We start from the raw sequence: 18,174 nt of genomic DNA, 5'->3' as shown, positions 1-18,174 counted from the left end.
CATCAGCCTGTGCATGGTTTTTGTTCATCACATTTATCCTGGTCTACAGTAACAAAGAGCAAAATGTGGGCAGAATTTGTATTTAATGTATAGTTTGTAAAAAAAGAAAAAGAAGAAGACTGGGCAAATTTGTGTTGCAGCTGAGGCACACACTAAAAACAAGGCTTAGTTGTTCAAGAGAAATCCTCTGCTCTTCACTGGGATAATAGAATAATGAATGAGGGCAAGACTCCACATGTCAAAGGCACCAGCTTTTTTTGGAAAACAAAAATTCATTTGAAAGTGGAGAGCCCAAGATGAGAATGCCACTGGAGGAGGTCCTTGCTTCTGGAAAGCACCTGCCTAAGGAAGCCCCGTGGTTAGCAAGAATGGGCTGCTGTAGCTGTGGTCCAAGGACGTAAGTCTCCATCCTGAGCTGACAGTAGAACTTTGAAGTGCCATCTAATCTGGCACTAGTTGGGTAGGCATGTAAGATACAAGACTGAAGAGAGATCATGGAGTCTTATACTGTAGTTTCAGAGATCAACTGTGTGGTGATATTGTGTCCCCCAAAATATTGTGCACCCCAATAAACTTATCTGGGGTCAGAGAACAGAACAGCCACTAGATATAGAGGCCAGAAAATGGTAGCACATGCCTTTAATCCTAGCATTCCAAAGGCGGAGATCTGTCTGGATCTCTAAGTTCAAGGCCACACTGGAAACGGTCAGGTGTGGTAACGAGCCTTTAATCCCAGGAAGTGATGGCAGGAGGCAGAAAGGTATAAAGGCGTGAAAACCAGGAACTAGCCGGTTAAGCGTTTAGGTTTTTGAGCAGCACAGTTCAGCTGAGAGGCATCCAGTCTGAGGAAACAGGATCAGCTGAGGAACTGGCAAGGATTCATGCTACACAACTGAGCCTAGGCAATCTTGCAGAGTTGGAGTCCCTGAGATGCTGTTGTATGAAGCTATGAAAGTCAAGTCCAAGCTGCAGCAGAGACCCCCAGGGTGCTGGAGATGCCAGAACCATGGGATGTCTGCCAAAGATGCATGCATGGAGTGGAGCTGACTTGGGAGTGGCGGTGAGGCTGGAGAGGCGGCTAAGTGGTCAACAGCTCTTGCTTCTCTTACAGAGGACCCGGCTAAGTGGTCAACAGCTCTTGCTTCTCTTACAGAGGACCGGGCTTCACTTCCCAGCACCTCTGTGACAATTCACAGCTGTCTGTAACTCCAGTGGAACTCCATTTCCAGAGGATCCAACGTCTTCTGGTCTTTGTGGGCCCTACATGCATATATGGGGTACACTTCCATATAGCAGGCAAAACATTCATGCACAAAATTAAGAAATAAAACTTCCTTTTAAAGAGGTTCTTTGTGTTCTGCAGGCATCAGAGCAGGAGGGACAGGACTACCTAGGCCTTTTAGAGCCCAGAAGATTTCATCACGAGCTCTGGAGTTGCGAAATACGATGTTTGCTCTGCTGGGGTTTGGTCTGCTTGGGTCTGATCTTTCCTTATTTCTCCCTTTTGGAATGAGAAGGTTCACTCTGTGCCATCATATGTTGGACCTACGTAATGAAGTTTTTGTTTTACGGGGGCTCACAGTTAAAAGATTGCCTTATTCTCAGAAAAGACACTTTGGAATAGTATTGGGACTGTCAAAGATTATGGGGACTTTCAAAGTTGAAATAAATGCATCTACATTATGGGATGGCCGTGATCCTATGGAAACACAAAGCAGAAGGTAATTATTTTAAAGCAAGACTGTTGGAGTGTCAAGGTGACAAAGGGGAAGAGTTGTGAAGATTAATTTTGTCAAACGGATGGAATTAGAATCACCTTGGAGACAAATCTTCGGACATGTCTGGGAGTGATATTCTAGATTAAGTTCACTAAAGTGGAAAAACCACACTAACTTCCCAACCAGATAAAAATGAAAAAGGGAGCCGAGCCCTAGCCTTCCTCTCTCCTTGCTTCCTGTCTGCAGATGCAATCTGCCTGCCTGCCTCGGGTTCTGCTGCCTTAAATCCCCTGCCCCAGGTTCTGCTGCCACGATAGGCTATGAAACTGTGAGCTAAAATGAACCCCCCCTTAAGCTGCTCGTGCAAGGATATCGTCACAGCCTAGGACAAGTATCTAATACACCAAGAGAGCACACCACAAAATTAGAAACATACATGGCATGCCTTAAATTTATACTCGTTAACCATTACCCCACTAGTCAGTACTACCCAGAGTTCCCTCATATGCTACTCTGGCCCTTCCAAATCTACCTCCACTCCTTTCTTCACAAATATTCCGTATTCTGTAGCTGGCTGTATTTGCTCGGACCCATAAGTGTTTCTGTGTAGGGTAAAATATCTATCCTACCATTTTACCTTTGGATCATAGCTTCTTAATGTGAATAGCAGGGTTTTGTTTAAGATAAACAATAAGCTTCTTTTCAGTTTTAAAATTCTTTGATTTCATGTATCATAGCCAAATTTTCCCAGAATATATGCTAGAAAATTAGTTTAAGTAAAACGAATCTCTGTCTCTCTCTCTACACACACACACACACACACACACACACACACACACACACACACACACACACACCTCTTGTATTACAAACGGGTTTGTCTTGCTTTTTTAAACCCCCTTCTTTGTGTAAAGACAAACTGAAATCCTTCAAAATGAATTAAGTCACGAGAGAGAAAGAGTGAAAGCTTGAGCAAAATTGCCTTCTAACGTTAATATGGAACTGAGCCCCAGAGACCATGTCAGTGTCAACCCGATCCTGCACATACCAAGGGGGGACATCCATGTTGGTGGGCATTTTCGTAGTGTCCTTTAGAGAGTACCCCTCCTGTGGTTTAGACTTCCACCAAGACCAGGATTTCCTCTGACTGTTGTGGGTTTTGTTTTAATGAGCCGGTGCTTTCAAGTATTACTGCCCACAAGGCCCAACCAAGTCAGTGGTCTAAGAGGCCTGGTCGAAAGCCATTTATCTCCTCCGGAATCAAGCTAAACCGGTCCAAGAAGGCTTGAGGCGAAACCGCGGAGGTGGCCCAAGGCGGTTGGAAATGGAACAGGAAGGGATTTCAAACTGTTGCTGGGAAAGGTGTCTGCGCTGTGACAGCTCCTGGACAGGCCTTTGATGCGCTGTCTGCCTCCCACGGCCAGGCAGCGCTGGATCATGAACACCCTCTGCACTCTGGGGCGTCATCCTTGCCCCCGGCCAGGTCCCCTGGGTACCCACCCGGCCCTTCCCCCTCCCGCCTCTGGGATCCCGAGCTCCCACCCCCCTCCCTCCCTTCCTTTCCCCAACTCCATCCCCCTTTCCCTTTTCCTCGGCCCCCCTCCCTTTTCTCTCTCAGCCCTCCCTCCCGCCCAGCCCACCCCGGGTGCGTTCTCACTCCATCTTCCCAGGCGCACGTTCGCGCGCTCCCGCTGCAAACGCCTCCAGCGCCCTCCTCCGTGGGCGGTGCCGCGGGCCGGCTGCGCGCAGGCGCGCTGAGCGGGCGGGCGGGCGGGCGCCGGGGAAGGAGGGGGCGGGGCGGCGGGGGGGAGCGCTGGCGGGCTCCGCGCAGGCGCGCGCTGCTCGGCTGGGCACGGCTTGGCGCGGGCGTCTTTCCCTCGCTCTGCCTTTGCTCCCGGGCTCCTTGCAGCCGTAGAGGGGGGCCGGGTGCTCGGCTGCACCATGTTTCTCCACTCCGTCAACCTCTGGAACCTGGCGTTCTACGTCTTCATGGTGCTCCTGGCCACCCTGGGGCTGTGGGATGTCTTCTTCGGCTTCGAGGAGAACAAGTGCAGCATGAGCTACATGTTCGAGTACCCTGAGTACCAGGTACGGCCCTCCCGCCTTCCCTCCCTCACCTGCGCGCTCGCGGGCTCCTCCCGGGCTCAGCCCCGAACGATCCCGGGTCGCGCAGCCCTCCGGGCACTTGAAGCCAGTCTCCTGCCTCGTGCTGGGTAGGGCGTCCTGTCGTCGCCGCGGCCCCTTCGCCCCCCATTCCTGGGCTCCCAGATCCCGGACCCCGACTTCTAACCCGCTGGGCACTGCGTGCCTCATCCCCCCGAGAGCTCCAGCCCGGTTCCTGTCCCCAAACCCGGTTCTTCTCCGACCCTCCTTTGCTTGCAAGGAGATGAATTCTCTTCGCGCCCAGTGATAGACATGTCAGATTTCGCTTTTTCTGGAAAAAAAAAAACCAAAACCCCAGCGTGTGCAGAGTTGCCAAGGCTGATTTAAAAAGAGGCTCTGGGTTTTTTACCTCTGGGTGAAGTGAGAGGCTGGCCTGATGAATAATTAAACCGAAAACTATTCAGTTCCTTCCTGTGGAGATTTTTTTTTTTTTTTTTTTTTTTTTTTTTTTTTTTTTTTTTTTTGTGGATCCACCTGTTCTGTAGGTTCGGAGTCCGTGGGTGTGTGTACCTGGGTTTTCGCATGCCTCCGAACAGCCAGTGACCTGCACAGTCTATTAAGATATCTATTGTAATCAGTGGCGTGCGCAATCTGGTTCGTGGTTATTTTGTTTTCTCACTGGGTTTCACAGGATCTGCCTCCCCTCTCACCGCCCCCCACCGCCTCCGTGTCAGTTTGAACGCTTTCAATTAATTGCTTCATTTGTTCTGCGTAGTAGAATCTAGAATTTCATTCATGACCAGCTGTAGAGAGAGAGATGATGACAAATTGCACAGCTGTCCGGAGAAATTTCCCTCCGGCGAGATTTTTCTTAGGATTTCTAAATGAATCTCTTAATTCTGGAATATCTATTATAATAACTCCTATACACTGTACATAATAGGTTTTGATAACGTGCATTCTTAGTAGACTTGTAGGATCATAGCTGATTTTTTCTGTAGGATGAAGAACGGAAGTCAGGGTTGCTTCTGTGTACAGGTCCTTGTAGAGGGGGCCTGTGTGATGCTGCACTTACTTACATTCAGAAGCTGAGGTTTAAATTGCTGAAGAGTAGCCTTTCCCATGGATATTCTAGTAAGAGAATTCTTACCTTGATTTTTGCATCCATGGTGATGAGGGAATGGGAACATTGGATTTCAGAGGCTACTGGAGATTTTAACAAGTTACTGTTAATTCCTAAGCTAATAAACTGATGTGATGTTGGTTCATGTGCATTCGAATCTTAATGGTTAAATATATGAACTTTAGTCTTCTTAAACTGGAAATAGAGTTCATTGTAATTTCCTTTTATGGCCTACCATTTAATAATTTGGAAACTCACAATAGATGGAAGTAGGCCACTTAGCACTATATTAAATGAACACTTTGGTTAAAATAAATCATTTTGGAGCAATAGCTTCCATTTATTTTTAGATTTCCCATAATCATTGAATCTATTTTAATATTTGCAGTAGTAGAAATTGCCATCCTTCACGTCAGGAACAAAGCATATGGACCTCACAGATGCATCTCCTGCCTCGTGAAACTGACTAGAAAGAGAAAATTAGTGTCGCTAACACAAAAGAGCTATTGGGCTTCTTTTTGTTGAGCAGTGGGTATTTAGTTATTTTGGTTCAAGTTGCCTTTTTGGAGTTTGACACTTGTTAATTTGTGAGTACAGTAATAATCACAGTGGTAGAGGTTTTGGCACACATTTTTAGCAGGCTTTATTATTAGTCCTTTTACTTTGAATGAGTTGTGTTATTTTACAAACAGAATTAAACACTACCTATAGAAATGAGGCCTTTTGAATAAATAGTGAGATTTTCAGATAGTTGAGCTCACTGAGATAAGAGGCAAATGGTTTTCCTATGAGTAAAACTGTTGTAAAGATAGTTTGTATGCTGCCTTTAAAGTAGCATTTTCCGCACTTTTCTAATTGTTCACAGGTTGATATCCAGGAGGTGCATGTCCCACTCACTGCATTTCCATCTTTCTTGAGGCCTTCTCTTTTTCTTTCTTTTTTTTAAGTGCTCATTTGTATCTTTCTTAGCTGGTCAGCAGAAAACGATAAATGGCATTTCTCCTTTTTTTTTTTTTTTAAAGTGAGAGAGGAATTTGGAAGTCTGCAGAAATGAACTTTTATCTCTACTCATCCTTTGCCTGTAATTTCCTGGATGCTCTGATTTGGAGTTAACTGATAGTCTCACAGTTAGATCTTAAGTCTACGCCATCACCTAAAGCTTCTTGCCTTATTACGCCGGTTAGGGTGAAAAGTGTTATCGGGCTGCACATTGTTTGAGGCTAATTGTAGAATCTGAGGAGAAATACCCGGGTTGTCTCCTCTTACGTGCTCAGTTGACTCTTCATGTATGTGATCTAATGATTGCTCTCTGAAAGGAAGTGTTGATGCTGAAAACATAAATCGCATTTTAAAATAAAGCATGTTGATGTTAATTTAGACAGTCATTTATTGAATGACTAGGTGTATTTGGCAGGAGGGAATTAGTGAAAAAGCCCCTATGCCTTTAATGTATATATTTTAACAAGAAGAGAGACAAGACTATAAAAATCAGTTATAGTTTACTGTAGCAAGAGACTCGTACAAGGCTCTTCAGAGAAGAGAGAGAATAGACATGTTTGTACTGGTTTTCAAAGGGTTTTGAAAAGGTGTGAATTGAGAGGCTGAAGAGATGGCTCAGTGGTGAAGAGCTCTTGCCGAGAGCCTGGATTTAGTTCCCAGCACCCACATGGTGACTAACAACCATACTTATCTCCAGTTCCAGGGGACTCAGACACCCTCTTCTGACTCCATGGCACCATGCAAGCAAAACATAAAAACTAAAAACTAAATGAATCGGGGGCAGGGTGTGAATTTGGACATACAGGTCATTTGGTTAGCATATATAGAAAGGGAGGAAGGCCGCAGGACGTATTGTCTGATCAGCATTTATAATATTTTACTATTGATATAAAAGGGAGAAAATAATCTATAAACATATTTGCCTGTATATATCCAAAATATTTGACAGCACACATAAGTTGACTAACATTAGCTGTCATCTGGCATGGGGGAACTGGATAGCGAAGGATCATGGGTCAGAGGCGTTCAATGCCTAACCTTTGGAAGTTGAAAATATTAAAGTATATTAAACACAATTTTTTTTGGGGGGGGGGTTTCAAGACAGGTTTCTCTGTGTAGCTTTGCACCTTTCCTGGATCTCACTCTGTAGCCCAGGCTGGTCTCGAACTCACAGAGATCCGCCTGCCTCTGCCTCCCGAGTGCTGGGATTAAAGGGGTGCACCACCGCCCGGCTTAAACACAAATTTTAAAACATGTCATGTGTAAGTTATGAGAATGAGGTAGATATTGGGATCAAATTTTAAAAGCTCCCCTCTCTAAAGTCTCAATTATTCATGTGTCCAGTATGGAAACACATGAGGTATGTGTTTTATCAAGACATTTTGGTAGCAGCATGGACTGGATTGTAGCAGAGAGATTAGGACAAGAAGAAAGGCCTGTCTGACAGGTTATATTATGTGTAAGTGTTTTCCTCTCAGTTTTCATCAAGCAGGAGACCCTAGAACTCCCTTTAGGAGTAGCCCCAGTCAAGGACTGAGAGCTGCTAGTAAGAAGCTCTTATAATGTCTGCATTTATTTTGACTTTTTTTCTTTTTGGTTAACTCATGGTTACCAAACTTTTATAATTCTCATTTACAAGTGAAAGATAGACACACACACACACACACACACACACACACACACACACACACACGAACCTTTGCTTGCTTGCTTTCTTTTTTTTTTGGTTTTTCGAGACAGAGTTTCTCTGTGTAGCTTTGAACCTTTCCTGGATCTCACTCTGTAGCCCAGGCTGGCCTCGAACTCACAGAGATCCGCCTGCCTCTGCCTCCCGAGTGCTGGGATTAAAGGCGTGCATCAACACCGCCCGGCGAATCTTTGCTTTAAGTCAGCATTCCGTAGCAGTTGAGGGGTTGTTAGAACACTTGTCTCTTGGAAGGGGTGTAAGTTGGTAATGAGAACAGCCTGTACTGAGGTGCAGTCGGACAACACAGCCAACAGGGTCAGCACCACGGAGGCAATATTTAGTGTAAAGGTCACTGGTCTTCATTAAAGGTCTATCATGTGTGAGAGTCTGCTTATTTTAAATTATCCATATACATAACTTATATTAAGCCATTTTGCTGTGCCTCTTCATGCTCTTTTTTCTCCTCAGCATCCCTTCCGTGTGCTCACACATCTTAAGTCTCTTCAGTAGCCTTTCCTTTTGTCTTCCTGACGCTCGCTATGACTTGTACTCTGCCTGAAGATGTAGTTTTGCCATTTGCCTGCATTTCTCACCATTCATATTTTCCTTTCTTTCCCCTCCCCATTCTCCACGCTCCATCTCCCCTACCTTTCCCCCACCTGTATATTTTTAAATATGTATATAGTGTTAATTTTTTCATGCAATTAATATTTTTATAACAAAACTACCCATACGATAGTATGTTATGAAATATGCCAAACATATTGTTCTGCCTTTTTTGTCTCAGAGAATTATTTCTTTTTAGATATATTTGATAGTTTCTTGTTTTCTGAATTAATATTCAACTTAACTCAAACTTTGTCTACTAATCTAAAAAGTAATGATCTATTATGCGTGTGCCATTGCATCAAATTGTGTTCTTATTTGGGAGCAGTTAAGGAATCATTTCTTTATTCTGTTATGTTTTCTTTTTGCTTGATTTGTATCCCAATAAATAAAAATATTGCGTCATTTCATTTTTGCTTGCATTCTGCATAATCATTATTGGAACTAGTTTGACTTGAAGGACCAGTGTGCTTATAAAGCACGTGGTAGAGTTGGCATTTCTGTATTTGGTGTATTGAGAAGATAATGAAAGTGCTAGTGTGTTAAATAATAAGCACATAGTAGTCCTGTAGGTGCCTCTGTGGTGTAGTTGGCCCAGATTATGGTAATATACTCAAGGAAATATTCTGGAGTCAACACCAATGATTAGAATTCTTTAGAATTCTTTTTTATTCAGCAGTATTAACAACATTTACAGTTTCTGAAATTCAGATGGTAAATTTTTTTCATCAAGTGTATATATGTTTACAATTGCTAGATTATTAATGTATTGATATCTGTTTAAACCTATGATTCAGTATAATGGTTTGTTTTTAATTAATTCTATTATTAAAAAGAGAAAGAAAGGAAATATCAGGTATGGTGATGTACTCTGTAATTCCCAATACTTGGGAGACAGGGGTAGGAAGGTGAGGAGTCAAGACCAGCTGAGCCTACACAGTGAGAACCTGCCTCACAGGGGGGTGGGAGCAGAAGAGTTCACACCTGCCTCTGGGGGGGTGGGAGCAGAAGAGTTCACACCTGCCTCACAGGGGGGTGGGAGCAGAAGAGTTCACACCTGCCTCACAGGGGGATGGGGGCAGAAGAGTTCACACCTGCCTCACAGGGGGATGGGGGCAGAAGAGTTCACACCTGCCTCAGAGGGGGATGGGAGCAGAAGAGTTCACACCTGCCTCACGGGGAGGTGGGGGCAGAAGAGTTCACACCTGCCTCAGGGGGAGGTGGGGGCAGAAGAGTTCACACCTGCCTCACAGGGGGATGGGGGCAGAAGAGTTCACACCTGCCTCACAGGGGAGGTGGGGGCAGAAGAGTTCACACCTGCTTCAGGGGGAGGTGGGGGCAGAAGAGTTCACACCTGCCTCACAGGGGGAGGTGGGGGCAGAAGAGTTCACACCTGCCTCACAGGGGGATGGGGGCAGAAGAGTTCACACCTGCCTCACAGGGGGATGGGGGCAGAAGAGTTCACACCTGCCTCAGAGGGGAGTGGGGGCAGAAGAGTTCACACCTGCCTCACAGGGGGGTGGGAGCAGAAGAGTTCACACCTGCCTCACAGGGGATGGGGGCAGAAGAGTTCACACCTGCCTCACAGGGGAGGTGGGGGCAGAAGAGTTCACACCTGCCTCACAGGGGGGTAGGGGCAGAAGAGTTCACACCTGCCTCACAGGGGGATGGGGTCAGAAGAGTTCACACCTGCCTCAGAGCAGGTGGGCGCAGAAGTTACATCTTTGATAGACGCCTACCCTTTGAGGAGGACATTAAGGCCTGGTTATGTTGTGTTGAAAAGAATTCTGTATTCAACACATTAGGATTTGCAAAGTAGCTTAGGCTTGCTAACAATTCATGTACCTGGTCCACGATTTGAAACAGATGCTATTAATTCAATGGAGTGTTTGTGGTGAGAAGAACGTGCATATCTTGATCAAGCCTTGGCTGTAAGGGTCAGATTATTTTGTTACACCGTCACAGTTAAAACACTGAGGGGTCAGACAGTTTCACTGTCACACAGACTTACTGGGGCTGTGGAGGTGGCTTAGTAGATGAAGGAAGGGTTTGCCTGCAGTCGTGAGGCAGGCTGGAGTTGATCCCCAGCACACAGGTCCGTCACTGGGCATGGCAGTCTGTGCTTGTAATCCCGGCGCTGGGGAGGCAGAGGAGCCAGGCAGTCTAGCTGAGTCTGTGATCTCCAGGTTCAGGAGAGATCTTGTCTCAAAATAAACAGACAACGTGGAGAATAGTTGAGAAGATACCCCGTGTTGACCTCTGGCTTCCACACTCACACATGTGTGTGCACACATCATAAACACACACATGTGAATGAACATGTGTGCACACACAACAGCTAGAGTATTTAGGGGGCCTACTTTAGAAAGTAGTTTAAAATGGCGAAAAGAATTGATTTGATCATGGAAAGCTTTTATCGTCATTTTAAGTATAATTGATAACTGATTCTAAATTAAATGCATTTCCAACTATATTTACGTGAAACTTCCTGACGTACACCAGTGACATGTAGCCGTTGTCAGGCATTATTTTGACCAGTTGGCATTTGTTAGAATTCCTACTATATGTGTTTTATGCTTTTATGAAGGTTACACCATTCAAGAGCCACATAATTTAAGAATAATCCCGTTTGGGGGCTGGAGAGATGGCTCAGAGGTTAAGAGCACTGGCTGTTCTTTCTGAGGTCCTGAGTTGAATTCCCAGCAACCACATGGTGGCTCACAACCATCTATAATGAGATCTGGTGCCCTCTTCTGACCTGCAGGTATACACGCAGGCAGAACATTGTATACATAATAATAATGAAAAAAAGAATAATCCCGTTTGAAAAAATGATAGAACTTGTTTTGTGCATCGAGTGTGGTTTATATCATTGGTAATATTTTTATATCGCACCATTTCAGAGTTCTTTAATTTACCTTTACATTGAATATGAGTTGCATTAATGAGTGATTAAAATGGATTTATTTATTTATTTTCTTTCTATAGAAAATAGAACTTCCAAAGAAATTGACAAAACGCTATCCAGCCTATGAGCTATATCTTTATGGAGAAGGGTCATACGCTGAAGAGCACAAAATTCTCCCTTTGACAGGAATTCCTGTTCTCTTCCTTCCTGGCAATGCAGGAAGTTACAAGCAAGGTAGGTAGTAGAAGGAAAAAGTTAAAGCTGCGAAATTCAGTTCCAGACTTGGGATTATGTGCGTCCTGCGTGAGTCACATGGGATAAAATAAAAAGCTTACCCTGCTAAGTACTGTGTCCTACCTCCTGAGAGAGCCATGGTATGCCGCTTCCTTCGAGAGACAGCACACATCAAACATAAATGGGAAAGAAGAGTTGGAGAGTACTTTGCAAAAAATGAGAAGAGTCAGAGGGCACAGGTTGGGTGACTAGATTATGCAGGTGTTCAGGGATAGCAGAAGGGTTTATGTTGGAAATGAAGTTACACAGACAGGAACCTGAAGCATTCATCTCCCTATAAATGTGAGACCAGTCTCCTTCCTTGTGGAGACTTGGAGCAGTATGGAGGGGTTACAGAACAGTGGGGAGAACAGAAGCGATATGTTCAGGTTCCAAATTCAGTGCTGGCCTGGAGCATGTCAGGAGTCTCTGGCACAACAGCCAGGCACCCCAATCGGTAAGTCATTTTGTTTACAAACAACATCTGCTTTGGTTCTTGTAAACATTCCAGGAATTGTTAAATAATGAACCCACAATTGTTTCAACGTGTTTGGCGATTACTTATGTGGTGTATTTTCATCTACAAAATACTTGTGGAGTATTTGTCACGAGCCAGGGAGTACTCTAGGTATTAATGATCCAGAGTAGAACAAGACAGCAAGTCCCTCACTCATCAAGCACATATTCTTCTTGGGAAGACAGCCATCAGTGGATGTTTCAGTGATATTAAAAGCTACAAGAAATAAATACATAAACCACTGAGGAGGCAGACGGTAAGTAGTAGGAAAAAGACCTGTTTAGATGAGGTGGTCAGGAAACACCATGGCGAGGAGATGGTATTGGAGGAGAGCGTGAACATTATTGTCTGGGGAAGTCCCTGATGCAAGAATATATGTTCGGTGCTCCAAGGACCACTCTGGCTAGAGAAAACAAAGTGAGAATGGAAAGCTGTGGCCTATGCATAGGATCTGGGAAAGCCTGAATATTTTTTTGAGAAGGATGTGAAACATGGATGCTTTGGGTAAGCAATTATATAATCTGATTATTTTTGCTAACTATCATGTTTGAAATGATACATACATACATTTACAGTTATTACAAAGTGAACTTATAGAGAACTAAAACTTCATTGAAGAAGCAGAAAATTGCCAGCATCCTGGAAATTCTACATGTCCCTTCATGATTAAAGCTTTCTCCCCTTACACTCACATATATTTCTACAATTCTAACTCCAAGGTAGTAATTTTCATAAATTTTCTTTATAGTCTTAATGCCTAGGTGTGGATCCCTAGTATATTCTATTGATTTGTGGGCATTTTTAACTTTATAATGTATAATCATCCAGTATATATTCTTTTGTGCCTGATTTTTTCCACTCTGTTTTGTCTGTAAAAGTCTCTGAAGTTACTGTATGAACTGTAAACTGTCCATTTATTTAACACTATAGTGTTCTTTTGCATACTTTTTATAAAAGGTAATTTGTATAAATTTTGTATAAAAAGTAAATTGAATGTTTACCTTTATTGGCAGTTATAAACAATCAGTATCCTTCTACACACATCTTAGAACACATAAGTTTCTGTACTTGTATCCTAGGAGTATTGATTTCCCATCACAGCTTGTCCATATCCTCTTATCTTTACTTATTCCACTGATTTATATTCTTATAATTAGCATATGATACTTCCCTTTGTGCTACCTCTTTGACAACATTGAAATTGTGGAATTAAAATTTTAGCAAATCTAATAAATATGGATTACTTTTTGAAAGGGACCACCCACTTTGGCTCTGCTTTGAAGAGAACATGCTATTATAGGGCAAGAGTGGAAGCAGAAAAGATGCTGAACATCGTTGGTCATCAGAGAAAGGCAAATCAGCCTGAGATGCCATTCCCTACAGTGATGCCTGGAGATAGCTATGATAAAAAAGACAGACAGCAGCACATGCTGGCAACGATGTGGGGACACTGGAATCCTCACACACTGCTGATGGGGAGGTGGGGAGATGCTGCAACATGGCTGGATCTCTCAAACATCCTAAGAAGTGACAGAGGCACTCACACAAATCCACATCACAGGATTATATCGTGTATATGAAATAAATATACATGATAGGCAAATTCATAGACAGAAAGTAAGCCAGCGCTCATTAGGGAGTAGGAAGAGAAGGAGAATTGGAGGGTGACCACCCATGGACAAAGGATTCCGTTTTTTGAGGTGTTTGAAATACTAGATTTGGAATGGCAAACTAGTGTTTATTTTTCTTTTCTGCTAAAGCATACGCTACAGTTTTACGTCACTTAATGTAATCACTTCATACTAAAGTTTGTTAGAGGATTTATAAGATGGGCAGTAAGACGAAAGGAGGGCAGGCAGAAGGAAGATAAAACGGGAAGCGGGGAGCTCAGGCAAGCAGTGGTGCTTCGGTCAGGAAGGCAGTGATGGGATGCTGAGACCTTACCTAGGCATGTGTTTGGAGGATAGACCATGGCAGAGTAAACTCATGGGTTAGATGTCATGCGTAAGAGAAAGAAAAAGCATGCATGGGTGGTGAACACACATGTCTTACAGGAATCTTTTTACTTAAAATCCTCCATAAATGTGACAAAATTTCTACTTCACGTTCCTTCCCCTGCTGGCTCTCAATCTTCCCAGACAGAGGGACGCAAGTCAAGACTGAGTGACCTGTTCACTTTTTTTGTTTGTTTACCTTAAAACACGCCTAGGAAAAACAAGGCGTATAGCTGCGAGATTAGTCTGTTCTTTTAATTGGGGTGTGTGTGTGTTTGTGTGAGACAGTGTGTGACAGAGACAGACAGAGATTAGAGATGGTGTGTATGGACGTGTGTAGGTGGAGACCAAAGGTCACCACTGGCTATGTTCTTTTATCGCTCTCCAGCTTTGCTGCCTTTTTCTTTCTGTTCTCACTGATCCTGTAGCTTCCAGATTTACCTAGACATTCGGCCAGCAAACTTCAAGGATCCTTCTGCCTCTGCCTCCCCAGTGCTTGGCAGTGTGTGCCCCTGTGTGCTTGGCTTCCACATGGATACCGAGATCTGAGATCAGGGTCTTCATATTTGAAATGCAAACACTTGACCAGCTGAACTGCTAAATTGATGCTGTGAATGTGCATCACACTGAAGTACGTTGTTTATATTCATGATAGGGTTATTTATTAAAAACTTCTAAACAGCTTGGTGGTGGTGGCACATGCCTTTGATCCCAGCACTCCAGAGGCAGAGACTGGATCTCTGAGTTCGAGACCAGTTCCAGGACAGCGAGGGCTACCCAGGGAAACCCAGTCTCGAAAAAAATCGAAGCAAATCAAAGCAAAACCCTTTGAAACAAAAGTTGGACAAACTTCTGTACTGTTCTGTGAGCGAGCTCCTTCCTCTCTCCTCTGCAGTTCGTTCCATTGGCTCGATTGCACTTAGGAAAGCAGAAGACATTGACTTCAAGTACCACTTCGACTTCTTCAGCGTGAACTTCAATGAGGAGCTGGTGGCATTGTACGGTGGGAGTCTTCAGAAGCAGACCAAGTTTGTTCATGAATGCATTAAAGCCATTCTCAAGCTCTACAAGGTAGGAGGTGAACGTGCAAGTCAGTAGGGTAACCCGTCAGCAGTGTCTTTTTTTTTTTTTTGGAACAAATTTGATTTTAAATAATATATTTGTTTATACTGAAGTTGAAAATACAAAAATGGGCTCTTTTTTTTAAAGTTGTATCTTTAATGCTAGTTTAAAGATCTAAGTTGAATTTGCAGTTTCCTGGTTCATGGAGAGATCCTGTCTCAGAAGATAAGGTGGAGGGCCAGTGAGATGACTCATGGTTGAGGCACCTGCTGCCCAGCGTGACGACCTCCGTTCAGTCCCTGGAGCCCACGTGTTTGAAGGACAGAAACGGCCCCTCTCCCCATGGGGTTCCTCATACTCACGTGTACACACGTGCCAAACAACAACAGATCAAAAACTAGAATGATGAAATTGCTGTCTTTTCAATAGATTTTAGAGGAAGGCGTTTTATCAGGGATGAAGGTGGACGTTTTTAAAGACTTTGAATTTCATCCTAAGCCTCTGCCCCTAAAAGAAAGACATTTCATGGTGATAAAAGGATCAATTCATCAAGAAAACAAAACAATCATTTGTATGCATCTAATTCTTCCAAATTCACAAAGCAAAATCCAGTAGAGGCAAGGGAAGAAATTAGCATTGCTAGAACAATTAAGTCTAGTGATTTCAGTACTGTCTTCCCAATTATTAATAAAGAAGTCAGTAAAACTATGGATTTGAGCACTATTCACCAGCTTTTGTTATATGATGCTTGTTAGTAATAAAAGAATACTATAGCCGGGCAGTGGTGGCGCACGCCTTTAATCTCAGCACTTGGGAGGCAGAGGCAGGCGGATCTTTGTGAGTTCGAGGCCAGCCTGGTCTACAGAGCGAGATCCAGGAAAGGCGCAAAGCTACACAGAGAAATCCTGTCTTGAAAAACCAAAAAAAAAAGAATACTATACTCAGCAACTATAGAAACATATTCCTCTTCTAGTACACAATGACCATTTACTAAACTGTCTTCTATGCCAGGCCATATGCTGGTTCACAGATATTAATAATCTTCAAAGTATTAACACCATGCAATATATTTTCTGAAAATAGCAAAATTAAAAGTGAAAATATATTAAAAAAATCTTCTGTTACTTACAGATTACCCAAAGTTTTGAAAAAGTGAAATTTGAAGATACTTTGAACTGAATTAAAATGAAAACACAAATCAGAATTTATAACATTTTATACATGCACAAAATTGTTAAATAATAGCTTATAAGATTAGGTAATGATTAAAAGAAATACTGTTTTTAATTGCTTATATTAGAAAAGAATAAGATTTCAAGTCAGTGGCTTAAGCTTACAGCCTTTATAAGCCGGAGAGAAAAGAAAGTTAACAAAGCATGGAGAATAAGGAATCATGGTGAAAGCAGAAATTAAAGAAATATAAAACAACAGAAAAACTAACTTCTGCCAGTGGTTGATTCTTCAAAAAGATCAATGACTTGGTAAATTATGGCTAGACTGATTTGAAAAATGAGAGAACAAAGTATCAATATCAGGAACTAATGATGGTATTTTTCTACAGAGCCTACCCTCTACACATGTGAAGAGGGTGATGAAGGAATGTTATGCACACTTTCATACCTGTAAATTTAATAACTGAAACATATAAATTCCTTGAAACATAATTATAAAACTGACATAAGAAGAAACAGAAAATCTGGATAGCCTTGTATCTGTTATCTGTCAGATTTTTTTTTTGAGTTTGTAATTGAAAATCTTACCATAAAGAACAATTCTAGTTCTCATTTAAGAAAAATTTTAGTAAATTCTAGTCCTCATTTAAGAAAAATTTTAGTAAATTCTAGTCCTCATTTAAGAAATAACAAATACTGATTTTTACAACAACAGCTTTCAGAAGAATAGAGAAGGAAGCAGACTCAGTTTTTAGTTCAGCATAGCTCTGACAGTAAACTAGACAAGGACTTAAAAAAAAGATTACATAATTCCATTTTAGAGAACACAACAGACATTGAAAAGAAACTAGAGATATTCCTCATGATCATACATACGTAATTTTCAATCAAAATCCAGACTACAAAATTCGACAATCTGGGAAAAGTGTGATATGTCATGACCAAATGTAATTTATTGCAAAAATACTAAACGAGTTTAATATCTAAATATAAGTCAGTTTAATTCACCGTAGGATGGTCTTTGCAGCTGTAGGAAGCCATTTGACCACACCAGCACCTGTCTGTGGCTTAATGTATAGGAAAAGGAACATGATCTCAGTGTAGGAAGAATAGAAAGTAACTTTTTTTTTCCCAAGACGGAGTTTCTCTGTGTAACAGTCCTGACTGTCCCAGAACTCACTTTTGTAGACCAGGCTGGTTTCGAACTCGGAGAGATCCGCCTGCCTCTGCCTTTCGAGTGCTGGCATTAAAGGCGTGCGCCACCAATACGAGAAATTAGCTTTCTTTTCCTGAGGAATCATGAGTCTTATGAGAGAGAAAACGATCCTCTTTAGGTACAGGTAATAACTGATAAAATTATTTATCAGATAAGATAAAGAAATGCCAACCACAGTAAACAAACTTTAATGTTACATGGTAGGCAGTTTATTATTCTTTCTATTTTTGTTTTGGATTTTTCTAATGAACACATTAAACTTATAACACAACTAATAAATATTTTGAAGATGAGATACTGACAGAGATTTCTGTTATGAGCAAGGACAGTAAGAGCTGAAGGACAGTTGAGTCTCATTGAGCGGGTAAGATAGAGTTATGGAAAAGAACGTTCTGGGTGGAGGAAAACCTCATTCATCGTAAGAGTCTAGGTAAATACAGCAATGTAGAAAACCAAAAAGCGGCTGGGATGGGTCAGGTAGATTGAAGAGACATATGGACAATTTTAATTTTCCCCCCTTTTAGGTAGGGTGGTATGGAAAACCACTGGGCGAGAAGTGACACATTTCTTACTTAAATTTTAATAGCCTCATTGTGGTTATTTTAGGATATAAGGTGGAGGGGCGTAAGGGTGGAGGCAGGGAGACTAGGTGGGAGCCTGTTGCAGTCTCTCAGACAAGAGCTAGTAGTGCTCTCAGTTAGGTTGGTAGCAACCGAAGTGCTGAGGAATGGACAGATTGGCGCTAGTATTAGAGGCGGAGGCAGCAGGCTTTGCTGGCAGATGGCGGGTTGAAGTT

General features: G+C 42.6%; 1 protein-coding gene and 1 long non-coding RNA gene across 3 annotated transcripts in view; one reads left to right on the top strand and one right to left on the bottom strand.

Moving 5' to 3' along the window:
* Window positions 1-610: 610 nt before the first annotated feature.
* Window positions 611-3,437, bottom strand: LOC128117515 (uncharacterized). Of its 2 annotated transcripts, none has more exons than XR_008220831.1 (2): window positions 3,376-3,437; window positions 611-1,699 (listed from the first exon to the last, which is right to left on the bottom strand). It is a non-coding gene; the product is annotated as an uncharacterized LOC128117515 (long non-coding RNA). The 2 variants fall into 2 exon arrangements; XR_008220830.1 differs by lacking the exon at window positions 3,376-3,437 and adding an exon at window positions 2,767-3,215.
* A 101-nt stretch (window positions 3,438-3,538) lies between these two features.
* Window positions 3,539-18,174, top strand: part of Pgap1 (post-GPI attachment to proteins inositol deacylase 1) — a 77,446-nt gene continuing 62,810 nt past the window's right edge. The window contains exons 1-3 of the mRNA XM_052749460.1: window positions 3,539-3,806; window positions 11,225-11,378; window positions 14,824-14,999. Of these exons, the coding sequence (XP_052605420.1) occupies window positions 3,660-3,806; window positions 11,225-11,378; window positions 14,824-14,999 (477 nt within the window). The 5' untranslated portion in view covers window positions 3,539-3,659. The remainder of the gene's footprint in view (window positions 3,807-11,224; window positions 11,379-14,823; window positions 15,000-18,174) is intronic.

The sequence above is a fragment of the Peromyscus californicus genome, unplaced genomic scaffold (assembly GCF_007827085.1).
Source record: "Peromyscus californicus insignis strain IS unplaced genomic scaffold, ASM782708v3 Scaffold_21__1_contigs__length_65335640, whole genome shotgun sequence".
NCBI lineage: Eukaryota > Metazoa > Chordata > Mammalia > Rodentia > Cricetidae > Peromyscus > Peromyscus californicus.
Note: the sequence above shows the minus strand (reverse complement) of the source record. Positions and strands in the feature narration are given on the sequence as shown.